This window comes from Mobula hypostoma, chromosome 21 (genome assembly GCF_963921235.1).
Source record: "Mobula hypostoma chromosome 21, sMobHyp1.1, whole genome shotgun sequence".
Classification (NCBI taxonomy): Eukaryota; Metazoa; Chordata; class Chondrichthyes; order Myliobatiformes; family Myliobatidae; genus Mobula; species Mobula hypostoma.
Genome location: NC_086117.1, coordinates 46,084,596 through 46,097,078, shown reverse-complemented (window position 1 = coordinate 46,097,078; position 12,483 = coordinate 46,084,596). Strand labels below are relative to the sequence as shown.

The following is a 12,483-nucleotide window of genomic DNA, read 5'->3' as shown; positions in this document are numbered from 1 at the left end:
TATCCTTTTGCTCTTAATATATCGATTGAAATACTTAGGATTCTCCTTCACCTTATCTGCTAGAGCAATCTCATGTCTTCTTTTAGCCCTCCTGATTTCCTTCTTAAGTGTTCTCTTGCATTTCTTATACACCCTGCTTGGAACACAGTGATAACTGGGTTACCAGCTGAGGGTGCATGGGAGGCAGAAAAGTAGCTGGAATACAGTGTAAACTTGGATTGCAGCTTAAAATGTATGGGATAATTATAACCCAGCAACATGTACACTGGCAACTGATTTTCCAGCTGAGTTTATTGGGAGCCAGGGAACCTGTATGACAACACCACCACTTGGGACACCAAAGGGAACTGGTGCACTGCTTTCTGGGTTCCCTGCTGGAAAAGGACCAGACCATGGGAACACAACTGCAAGGTGACGGGGAAGGACAATGGGAAATGGGTCAAAGCATAGAGAACAGCAAGAATAGAAGCAGTAGGGAGTACAGAGAAAGCTTGAAAAATGAAACAAATACTGCACAAATTCTTGAAAAGCCATTCTTGTTCAAAATACCTAGCTTAGTTATAGTTCTACTATTGAATAAAGAATGCATGAACTGCTCAAGTTCATATTCCCGGCCCAGGGATTCTGACTCCTTCGCCAGCTGAGGCAGATCCAGAAGGTAAACACAATTCTTCAAAGCAATCTGCAGGATCGACACCCGGGTTTTGGACCATGCTAGGAACGTGGGCCTCCACTCCATGTCAATGCCCACGACACCATCAGCCTGCAACAGAAACACAGATATCGTTATCAAGGCAGATAGATTAAATAATAGTCAGGAAGCAACATTAACCCATGGAAAGGGGAAAATGGGAGGTAACATTCACAAAAGTATACGTAAAAAATCAGATGGATGTGGTAGCGAGCATCAGTAAAGGAAGTAGACAGAGTGCAGCAGAAAGTGCTGAAGAAGTCAGTGGGTGGTGGTTGAAGAGAGTACAAGTTGGAAGAAGGCAGTGGGAGAGGAAGGCAGAAATGGTGGCAGAAAGGGGGAAGAAAGGGGAGGGACAGAAGAAAGAATAGGAGGGAGAGGGAAGGGGGCAGGGTGACAAAGGAGGGGGGGATTGGAGTGTGGGAGGAGGAGTTGGGGCAGGAATGGGAATAAAGCACGCAAGGGAAGTGTTAGGTAAGGGAGAAAAAGAGAAAAGGTTGGCATAAGGAACAGAAGAATTGGATAGAATAAAAGGAGACTGTCTAGTCACACTTGCTTTATAAGCATTCTGTGGCTCTGACCTGTAGTATCCGAGATGAACAGCTCTGTAACTGATCCAAATGCTCCACCATGTAAATACACCCTGTGGAAATTGGTAGCTGGTAGTACTTCTTTTTTTCTTTCTCCAGGCCACTTTCCTCTTTGGAACTGTTCTTTACACCATCTCTGTAACTGTAAATTTAAAAATTAAGCACAGAGGCTGAAAGGGGGTGGGGGTAAGGGTAGGGTGGCCAGGTATGAGGGTCTTGGGGGGGCAGCCAAGGAGGGGAAGGGCCAAGGGATAGTGAGTAAGTTGTGAGGGGCCAGCAGGGTCAATGCAGGGGCCGGGAGGGAGTGATGGGTAGAATGCAAGCAGGGATTGGGGGGAGCAAGGGGGAAGGGAGAGGGGGGTCGAAGGGGGAGGAGAACAAAATCAGAGTTATGAAGCAGAGAAACAGATGCTCCAGTCCACTGTATCCATACAAACCATCAAGTTCCTAACCATACTAATCCCTTATACAAGCACTCCCTGCCATGGCTTTTCAAAAAGTCATCTAAAGACTGGAGGACCGGTATGGACATGATGAACTGAAGCATCTGTTTCTCTGCTTCATAACTCTGATCTTGTTCTCCACCCCTTTCACCTCCCCCTACCCCCACCACCACCTCAGAAAATACAAATATAGATTCCCTCTGGATGCAAAAGATATCCTCTGACTCCTACACTGTGGTATAAGCCTATGCCCTCTGGTTAAAGATACCCCTGCTAAAAGGAAATGGTTACCACAATACACTATCTATTCTCTTCAATTCTAGGTATGCCTATCAGGACCTGACACATCCTTTTGAGCCTGAAGGAAAACAAACGCAGCCTATCGAGAAATTCTCCATCCCAGGCAGAAAGGGACATGCCTAAAACCAGAATCCAATGAAATGCTGGAAAAGCTCGGAAAATCAGTGAGTAATTGTGGAGAGGTTATAACTGACTTAATATTAGAGGATAATCTCAGATTAGAACTGGGTAGATCAGATACAACTGATAAAGCAAGTTACCCCAATACTGAGTCTCAAAGGCTACAATGCGCTGAGATAGAAGGTAAGGTGTCATTCCTCAAGATATGTTGGGCTTGTTGAAAGTGGTTTGAGTGGGAGTGGTAGGTGGGAGATGGAAATGTGGACAGGGAGACACCAATGGAAATGGTCCCTTCAGAGTACTGAAAAAGTGATGAAGGTTAAGAGAATCTGGAGGTGGAATCTTGTTGAAGATCACAGAAAATGCCAAGGAGGATGACCATTAAACTCAGATGGTGCTGGGGTGGAAGGTGGGAACCAGGGGAACTCAATCCTTGCTGTAGCCTGGAGGAGAGGGAAGTGTGAGTAGAAGTGCAGGGAATAGATGAAAATTGGCTGAAGGCTGTCAAATATGGTAAATACAGAAAGACGCAAGTGGAAAGCATCATCAGAACGATGTGACTGCGATGGAGGAACCAGAGTTCTTACAGAAAGCAGCTTGGGAAGATCTTTAGTAAAGGTACTATAGATGGCACAGTCTCTGACTCAATTCCTGAGCTTTTCCTTTCATTTTTGGATTTTCCTGTTTCCAACTCAAGGAACAGACGAGTGACCCTTAAGGGTAACTATTTGGTAGAATCTGGAAGATGATAATACAAGAGAGAAACATGTTGTATTTAGAAAGCTGAAGAAATAAGAAAGGAACCAGTGAAAGTGTATGAGAAAAGAGAAGAAATGTCCTCAAAAGAAAAGCCAAAGTCTCTAGGGATAAAAATAGCAAACAAGTGGTAAGAGAATGGATGACACCTATGCACAATTCTTTGAAAGTGGTGCAACAGGTTGGGAAAAGCACATTAGGATCTTGAGCTTTATAAATCTCCTTTCAAGTGGCAATGAAAAGCCTTCTGTTGCCATCTGAGATGCCAAGTGGAGAAATGATCTGTTCTGCTGCAGTGGGTTAATGTGATGTGCTCCATGCTTTGAGACTCATGGGCATAGTGACATTTTGGATCAGGGAGTGTTTTCCAACCATGCAGCAGAATTCTGCTCGGGGTTCCCCACTTTCCAGAGGCCAAAACTGGAAGCTTCTCCTACAAGATTACTGATGAGGCACTTTTTGCTTGCACTGGATGCATCCTGTCATTCATTACTCCAGGATAATCAATTTGTCCCTGGGACACAGATGCCTGTTTTTCCCTGGAATTGCCAGAATATTTTAAAATTCTGCTGTGGCAATTTTTGCCATGTCTTTGTGAACAGCAGGCTGGTGTTCATGTATGTTTTCCATCTTCAAAGTTCAAAGTAAATTTATTATCAAAGTACACATGTGACACCATACATAACCCTGAGACTCATTTTCTTGTGGGCATAGTCAATAAACCCATAGAATAATAACCATTACAGAATCAATGAAAGGCAACAAACTGAGCAAATAAGAAAATAAATGAGCAATAAATATCAAGAACATGAGATGAAGAGTCCTTAAAAGTGAGTCCATAGTTGTGAGAACATTTCTCTGTTGGAGAAAGTGAAGTCGAGTGAAGTTATCTGCTTTGGTACAAGAGCCTGAGGGTTGAGGGGCAATAACTGTTCCTGAACCCGGTAGTGTGAGTTCTGAGGCTCCTGTCCCTTCTTCCTAATGGCAGTAGTGTGAAGAAAACATGGCCTGGATGGTGGGGGTCCCAGACGATTGATGCTGCTGTCCTGTTTCATGTAGAATTGCTCAATGGTAGGGAGGGCTTTACCCACAATGGACTGGGCTGCCTCCACTTTTTGTAGGATTTTCTGCTCAAAGGTATTGGTGTTCCCATACTAGGCTGTGATGCAGCCAGTCAATATACTCTCCACAACACATCTATAGAAGTTTGTCACAGTTTTAGATGTCACGTGGAATCTTTGTGAACTCCTAAGGAATCAGAGATGCTGCTCTGCTTTCTTCATATTTGCACTTACAAACTAGGCCCAGGACAGGTTCTCCAAAATAATAACACTGAGGAACTTAAAGTTGCTGACGCTCTCCACCCCTGATGAGGAGTGGCTTATGGACCTCTGGTTTCCTTCTCCTGAAGCAAATAAGCACATCCTTGGTCTTGCTGACATTGAATAAGAGGTTGTTGTTAGAGCACCACCAGGCCAGATTTTCAATCTCCGTTTTGCATGCTGATTCATCACTACATAGTGGGCGGGAGGAGAAGATAGCGGCGCGACGCAGCGCACGCAGCTCTCTGGTGAAATGATATCGTATTTGTAAGTAGGATGCCGTGCACAATTCTGATTTGATGGAGACAGACGTGAGAACGCACAGAGGAACATATGGAGAAATTTCTGAAATGCCCGGTTCACTGCCGCTGCTACTGTGCGATCGAGAATCTCCGGAGGGAAGGCCCCAAAATCCCCGGCTTTGCCTGCTGCTGGCGACCGAGGCTAAGGTCGAAGCGTTCGGCAGAGATGGTGCTCGGTACTTCGTGTTGGAGGGCTGATCGGAGCTTGAAGTTTTCAGACGACTCAGAGACGGACTGTGGTCAGGCATGGCAGGGAGAGTTTTCTTCCTTCTCCCGTCTGTGTGAGATGTGGGACTTTCGAGAGACTTTGAACTTTTTTACTGTGCCATGGCCTGTTCTTCATCAAGTTATGGTATTGTTGCACTGTTGTAATTATATGTTATAATTATGTGGTTTTTGTTGGTTTTTCAGTCTTGGTCTGTCCTGTGTTTCTGTGATATCACACCGGAGGAATATTGTATCATTTCTTAATGCATGCATTACTAAATGACAATAAAAGAGGACTGCATGTCCTCACAATCTAATTTAATCTAACCTTTGATTCTGCCTAAGACAGTGGTGTCGTAGCAAACTTGAATATGACATTGGAGCTGTACTTAGCCACACAGACATGAGTGTCAAGTAGAGTAGGGGTACTTGTGCTGATGGAGATTGTACCAACCCAAGCTGACTGGAAACTGCAAGTGAGGAAATTGAGGAACCAATTGTACAATCAGGTCTTCAGGCCAATGTCTTGGAGCTTATTGATTAGTTTTGAGAGGATGATGTTATTGAATGCTGAGCTGTAGTCAATAAAGAGCATCCCGATATATGCATCTTTGCTGTCCAGATGTTCCAGGGTTGAATGATGAACCAATGAGATGGCATCTGCTGTGGACCTCTTGCTTAAGTATGTAAAGTAGTTGATTCTCAGGCAGGAGTTGACATGATTTATCACCAACCCCTCAAAGCACTTAATCACTCTGGATATATGTAAGTGCCACTGGACTGAAATCACAGGATCATAGGAGACTGTGGGAGTTTGTGATGGTTCCTCCATGCTTTAACAGTCAAAGCAAGCACAGAAGGCATTGAACTTGTCTGGAAGCAAAGCCCTGCTGTTGCCTATGTCGCCTGATTTAACTTTATAAGAGATGATAGTATTCAAGCCTGCCACAACTGCCATGTATCCTTCATTGCTTCAAGTTTAGTCCAGAACTGCCACTTCACATGTGAGATTGCGTTCTGGAGATCATACCTGGATCTCTTGTAACTTTCTTGGTCACCAGACTTGAATGCTTCTGATCAGGCGCCCAACAAATGACAGATCTCATGGTTCATCCACGGTTTCTGATTTGGACAGACAGAATAACTCGTCTACAACTATTTTAATAAGGTCCACGACAACTATGGTGTTTTCATCCATCTTGAGAAGGCACTGGCAGTAAGGGGAATGGGTGACGTCACCTGCACTGCCAGCCACTCTCGGCTGGAATCGAATTAAGGATCCATGTCACTATCTTCAGGGTAGCACTCAGGTGCGCATTTAGTACATTTCAAAGTTCAAAGTAAATTTTATTATCAAAGTACAAATATGCCACCATATACAACCCTGAGATTTCATTTTTGACTTTACAAAAAGGAACAAAGAATAACAGTTTGAAACTCTGCAAAACACCAAAGAACAAACTGGGTGCAACATCACAGAAAAGATATGAAGGCAAAGACGGTACAGAAAGGATGCCCTGGAATAGATATAAGTATTTTGCAACCTTGATTCTGTTGAATGATGGTGTTATCTTTATTAGGTCAGAGAAAACTGAGAAATAATTGGAAAATGTACAGTATTTAAAAATTTCAAGGGCCTAGACAAAATGAATAAATAGTTGCTGCTCCCATTAATGGAGGGAACAAGAAGTCATGCAAGGTGACTGGCAGTAGGATCAAAGGATGGATGTGGAAAATCTTTTCCATGATCTGTAATGTGCCAAGTGAAATGTTGGTAGAAATAAATTCAACACAGCATTTCAAAAAAAAGAATAAAAGGACACTCAGTGGCTTTCACAGTGGTATTGCTGGATTGCTGGTGAAATTATTGCCTCACAGCACCAACCACCCTGCTTTGATCCTGATCTCTAAGGCTGACTGGACAAGTCTGCACATTATAACCTAGGACCATCTGGGTTTCCTTCCATATTCCAAAGACATGCCGACTGGTGGATTACTTGGTCAATTTAATTTGCCTCCAGCATGTAGGTAGGTTGTAGAATCTGAGGACTTAAAGGAATAGGCTGGAAAAATTAATGGAGTATCATTGAATACTTCTGAGTGCCAATGCACAAAATGACCTCATTCTTTTGTCATAAAATATATGGAAAGAAAGCAGAGTGATGAGGAAAAAGCCAGGGACTGGACAGTTCTTACAAAACCTGAGATGGACTCTATAACCCTCATGGTCTCCTTCTGTGCTATAAGAATACTAAAATTCTATGATTAAATGAGTAATGAACCGAAGCAAGAAAAAGTTTGTGAACCCTTTGCAACTACCTGCTTTTCTGCATTAATTACTCATAAAATGTGGTCTGATCTTCTTCCAAGTCACTGTATATTTCACAATATATTACCCTGAGTCTCATCTCCTGTCCTGCCAACTGTTACCTCGAAACAATTGCCATCATGACTTTGAATACATTGTATTATAGATTCTGGATTATATCTTCTTATATAGTGAACTGTCCATATAACATTCTTAACAATTACCACAGTGGTCATAATTACACTTTGAACTTGGAACATAGCTAGTTATCATGAACTCAACTACAAGAAACTCTCATAGGTTGAAACTTAAAACTCTCTTTCCTTATGCCCACTGTACCATTAGTTCCCAGAATAAATACTTCAGGGATGATAAATGAAGCTTGTAGTGAAGAGTTCAGTGAATGAAGAGACTTAAAAAGTCAAGTGAATTCATAGATGGCTGAATTTACCCTGCATTTTAATATAAATAGTTCACCAATTATAAAATTTCATGCATCTATGCCAATTAATTGATAATAAGGGTTATCTCTTTTTTAAGGAATGCATAATGCATTATTTTATGCATGTGTAGACTACCTTTAAGATTCAATTTGTATTGTTCTTACATATTGTTATATCCAGGTCCTGCTGCTTAGTCAACAGTAACAATCATCCTTTACTGAGGGCAGTAAGAGTTTTATTTATTTTTAGTGATTCAGTGCGGAGAAGGCCCTAGCAACCTCCGACAGATTAGACAGACGAATCCCTAATTTAAATCATGGGAGAATTTACAAAGACCAATTAACCTATGCGGTATGTCTTTGGACTCTGGGAGGAAACCAGAGCACCCAGGGAAAACCCACACATTCCATGGGGAGGACGTATAGAGAATCCTTAAAGACGGCACCAGAACTGAATTCTGAACTCTGATGCCTGAGCTATAATAGCGTTGCACTAACTGCTATGTAACAGGAGTTCTCCCTTTGCAAGCAGCAACCAAAGAAACACAGAGGCTATAATCTGTATTATTATTATTTGTGGAAATAAGAAACAGATGTGCAACTGATCAGCCTTAATTTCTTCACAAAATGCCAGTAAATGGAGTAATCAATAGTGGGAGTGAGGGTGAGATAAAATACACTGTGTCAATGGAGTTTAGTGAAGAGTAACACCATAGGAATGATTGAAGGTATTACTTAAGGTAATGATGAATTACGGCAAAAACATGAAAAATAATGAAAAACTTACTCTTTGTCTTTTTCCAGCTGCCTGAGCCATTCGGCGATGTGTCGTGGTAGTCTTTCTTCTGGCACATTTAGCCTCAGGGCCCAGAGAGCCACTGTACTGACATCTGTGTACTTTGCCAGCAAGCTCAAAAACTGGCCCTGCAGACAGGAATTCTGTCCAACTATATCCTGCAAGACAGATATTTACTTTGGCTGGAATGCAGAACAGGTGGCAAAATCCAGCGTCTGGTCAGGGTGAAACCCCAAGGGACAAGATGGAGTTGGAACAAAGTCAGGCTAATAGCAGTTAATGGTATAGGTGAATTACTCTGATGGTGGTGTCTGAAAAGAGGATGCTGTCCAAGTTGCATGCCATCTTGGGCAATGTCTCCCATCCACTACATAATGTACTGGGTGGGCACAGGAGTACATTCAGCCAAAGACTGATTCCACCGAGATGCAGGACTGAGTGTCATAGGAAGTCATTCCCGCCTGTGGCCATCAAACTTTACAACTCCTCCCTTGGAGGGTCAGACACCCTGAGCCAATAGGCTGGTCCTGGACTTATTTCCTGGCATAATTTACATATTACTATTTAACTATTTATGGTTTTATTACTATTTAATTATTTATGGTGCAACTGTAACAAAAAAACAATTTCCCCCGGGATCAATAAAGTATGACTATGAAGAAAGGGACAAGGATTAGGTGAAAACTACAGTGGGTCAATGCCATGGAAAAATAGTGAAGCCTGGAGAAAGAAACAGAGCAGGAAGCAGAGAAGGACATAGTGAAACTGACTGTGTAGATCCCAACCTCTCAAACTATAACATGTTGTATACTGCTGGGGGATGTCCTCTGAAGGAAAAGTAGCAGCAATAATCTAATTCATTGCATGAGAGAGGGCTTTGATGTACAAAAGAGGAATAAGATTGGGAGAGTAATGTTGTTAGGGATTCTATTGTAACAGGGACAGAGAGGCATTTCTGCGACCACAAGTCTCCAGGATGGTCTGACACCTCTCTGGTAGTAGGGTCAAGGATACCTAGGTGTGACTGCAGGACATTCTAATGAACAGCTAATGGTGGTGGTACATATTGGTACCAACAACATGGGTAGCAGAAGGGATGAGTCCTGCAACAGGAGTTAATTGGCCATTTTATAAGCAGAATCAGGTTTATTATCACCGGCATGTGACATGAAATTTGTTAACTTAGCAGCAGTTCAATGCAATACATAATCTAGTAGAGAGAGAGAAAACAAATAAATTAAATAAAACATAATAATAAATAAACAAGTAAATCAATTACAAATATTGAATAGATTTTTCTAAATGTGCAAGAACAGAAATTATATTAAAAAAAAGTGAGGTAGTGTCCAAAGCTTCAATGTCCATTTAGGAATCGGATGGCAGAGGGGAAGAAGCTGTTCCTGAATCGCTGAGTGTGTGCCTTCAGGCTTCTGTATCTCCTACCTGATGGTAACAGTGAGAAAAGGGCATGCCCTGCATGCTGGACGTCCTTAATAATGGACGCTGCCTTTCTGAGACACCGCTCCCTCAAGACGTCCTGGATATTTTGTAGGCTAGTGCCCAAGATAGAGCTGACTAGATTTACAGCCCTCTGCAGCTTCTTTTGGTCCTGTGCAGTAGCTCCCCCACCCCACCCCCCAAACCAGGCAGTGATGCAGCCTGTCAGAATGCGCTCCATGGTACAACTATAGAAGCTTTTAAATGTATTACTTGACATGCCAAATCTCTTCAAACTCCTAATGAAGTATAGTCGCTGTCTTGCCTTCTTTATAACTACATCAATATGTTGGGACCAGGTTAGATCCTCAGACATCTTGACACCCAGGAACCTGAAGCTGCTCACTTTCTCCACTTGTGATCCTTCTATGAGGATTGGTATGTGCTCCTTCGTCTTACCCTTCCTGAAGTCCACAATCAGCTCTTTCGTCTTACTGACGTTGAGTGCCAAGTTTTTGCTGCTGCACCATTCCACTAGATGGCATATCTTGCTCCTGTATGCCCTCTCATCACCACCTGAGATTCTACCAAGAATGGCTGTATCATCAGCAAATTTATAGATGGTATTTGAGCTACAGCTAGCCACACAGTCATGTGTATACAGAGAGTAGAGCAGTGGGCTAAGCACAAACCCCTGAGGTGTGCCAGTGTTGATCATCAGCGAGGAGGAATGTTATCACCAATCCAGACTGTTGTCTTCCAGTTAGGAAGTCAAGGATCCAATTGCAGAGGGAGGTACAGAGACCTAGGTTCTGCAACTTCTCAATCAGGATTGTGGGAATGATGGTATTAAATGCGGAGCTATAGTCGATGCACAGCATCCTAATGTAGGTGCTTGTGTTGTCTAGGTGGTCTAAAGCCATGTGGAGAGCCACTGAGATTGCGTCTGCCATTGACCTATTTTGGCGATAGGCAAATTACAATGTGTCCAGGTCTTTGCTGAGGCAGGAGTTCAGTCTAGTCATGACCAACCTCTCAAAGCATTTCATCGCTGTCGATGTAAGTGCTACCGGACAATAGTCATTAAGGTAGCCCACATTATTCTTCTTAGGCAATGGTATAATTATTGCCTTTTTGAAGCAAGTGGGAACTTCCACTCATAGCAGTGAGAGGTTGAAAATGTCCTTGAATTCTCCCACTAGTTGGTTGGCACAGGTTTTCAGAGCCTTACCAGTTATTCCATTGGAACCATCTGCCTTGCGAGGGTTCAATCTCTTTAAAGACAGTCTAACATTGGCCTCTGAGACAGAGATCACAGGGTCCTCAGGTGCAGCAGGGATCCTCACAGCTGTAGTTGTATTCTCCCTTTCAAAGCGTGCATAGAAGGCATTGAGTTCATCTGGTAGTGAAGCATCACTGCCCTTCATCATATTGGGTTTCGCTTTGTAGGAAGTAATGTCTTGCAAACCCTGCAGTGTTGCCGTGCATCTGTTATCGCCTCCAATGCCATTCGAAATTGTCTCTTCACCCTTGAAGCCCTCTGCAAATCATACCTGGTTTTCTGGTACAGACCTGGGTTACCAGCTCTGAATGCCACAGATCTAGCCTTCAGCAGATGACGTACCTCCTGGTTCATCCATGGCTTTTGGTTTGGGAATGTACAGTAAATCTTTGTAGGCACACCCTCATCCACACAGGTTTTAATGAAGTCGGTAACAATTACAGCATACTCATCCAGGTTCGAAGATGAATCCCTGAATACAGTCCAGTCCACCAATTCAAAGCAGTCCTGTAGGCATTCCTGTGCTTCCCTTGTCCAAACCTTCTTGGTCCTCACTACTGGTGCTGCAGTCTTTAGTCTCTGCCTATACTCAGGGAGTAGAAGTACAGCCAGGTGATCAGACTTCCCGAAGTGAGAGCGTGGAATAGCACGGGTGGCATTCTTGATGGTGGTGTAGCAATTGTCCAGTGTGTTGTTTCCTCTGGTATTGCAAGGGATCTGTTGATGGTAATTGCTCAGTGATTTTTTTCAGACTGGCCTTGTTAAAATCTCCCAAAATGATGGTGAATGTGTTAGGGTGCGCTGTTTCGTGCATGTTGATCCCATTGCTCAGATCATCTAAAGCCCGCTTGACACTGGCCTGAGGTGGAATGTAAACTGCTATCAGAATGATCCCAGAGAACTCCCGTGGTAGGTAAAAAGGATGACACTTTACTGCTAGATATTCTAGATCTGGTGATCAGAATTGGGACAGCACTGATATATTTGTGCATCAAGAAGAGTTGGTCATGAGGCATACTTCTCCACCTCTGCTTCTGAGGGACTCAAAAGATCTATTCTGACAGTGTATAGTAAACCCGTTGATCTGAATCGCTGAATCCAGTACAGAAGGGGTTAACCAGGATTCTGCGAAACAGAGGACACACGTGGTCCTAATGTCCCTCTGATTCAGCACCCTGGCTCTGAGAACATTGATTCTATTCACCAGAGACTGCACATTTTCCAGCAAGATAATTGGTATAGGGAATTTAAAACCCCGTTTCCTTAAGCACGCTTGTAATCCTCATCTACGCCCGTGCTTCCTCCAAGATGTCTTCTGTGGGTGCTTCCGACCACAGATGGTGTTGGTTCCGTCGGTTTTAAACAGCGATAGTTCATTTAAAAACATTAAGATGTCTTTGTTGACTATACTGACCTTGGAAGCAGTTGTGCTTTTTAGTTGCAACAGGCTGAAACGGGAATATAACGGGAACAGGCAGCTAGCATCT

The 12,483-nt window shown here is 43.1% G+C and overlaps 1 protein-coding gene across 7 annotated transcripts in view; it reads right to left on the bottom strand.

The window, feature by feature from the left end:
* Nucleotides 1–12,483, bottom strand: part of exd3 (exonuclease 3'-5' domain containing 3) — a 188,093-nt gene that overhangs the window by 88,267 nt on the left and 87,343 nt on the right. For all 7 annotated transcript variants that reach the window (XM_063073914.1, XM_063073915.1, XM_063073919.1 and 4 more), the window contains 3 exons: nt 8,269–8,435; nt 1,273–1,423; nt 550–763 (listed from right to left, as the gene is read on the bottom strand). In XM_063073914.1, the coding sequence (XP_062929984.1) occupies nt 550–763; nt 1,273–1,423; nt 8,269–8,435 (532 nt within the window). The remainder of the gene's footprint in view (nt 1–549; nt 764–1,272; nt 1,424–8,268; nt 8,436–12,483) is intronic.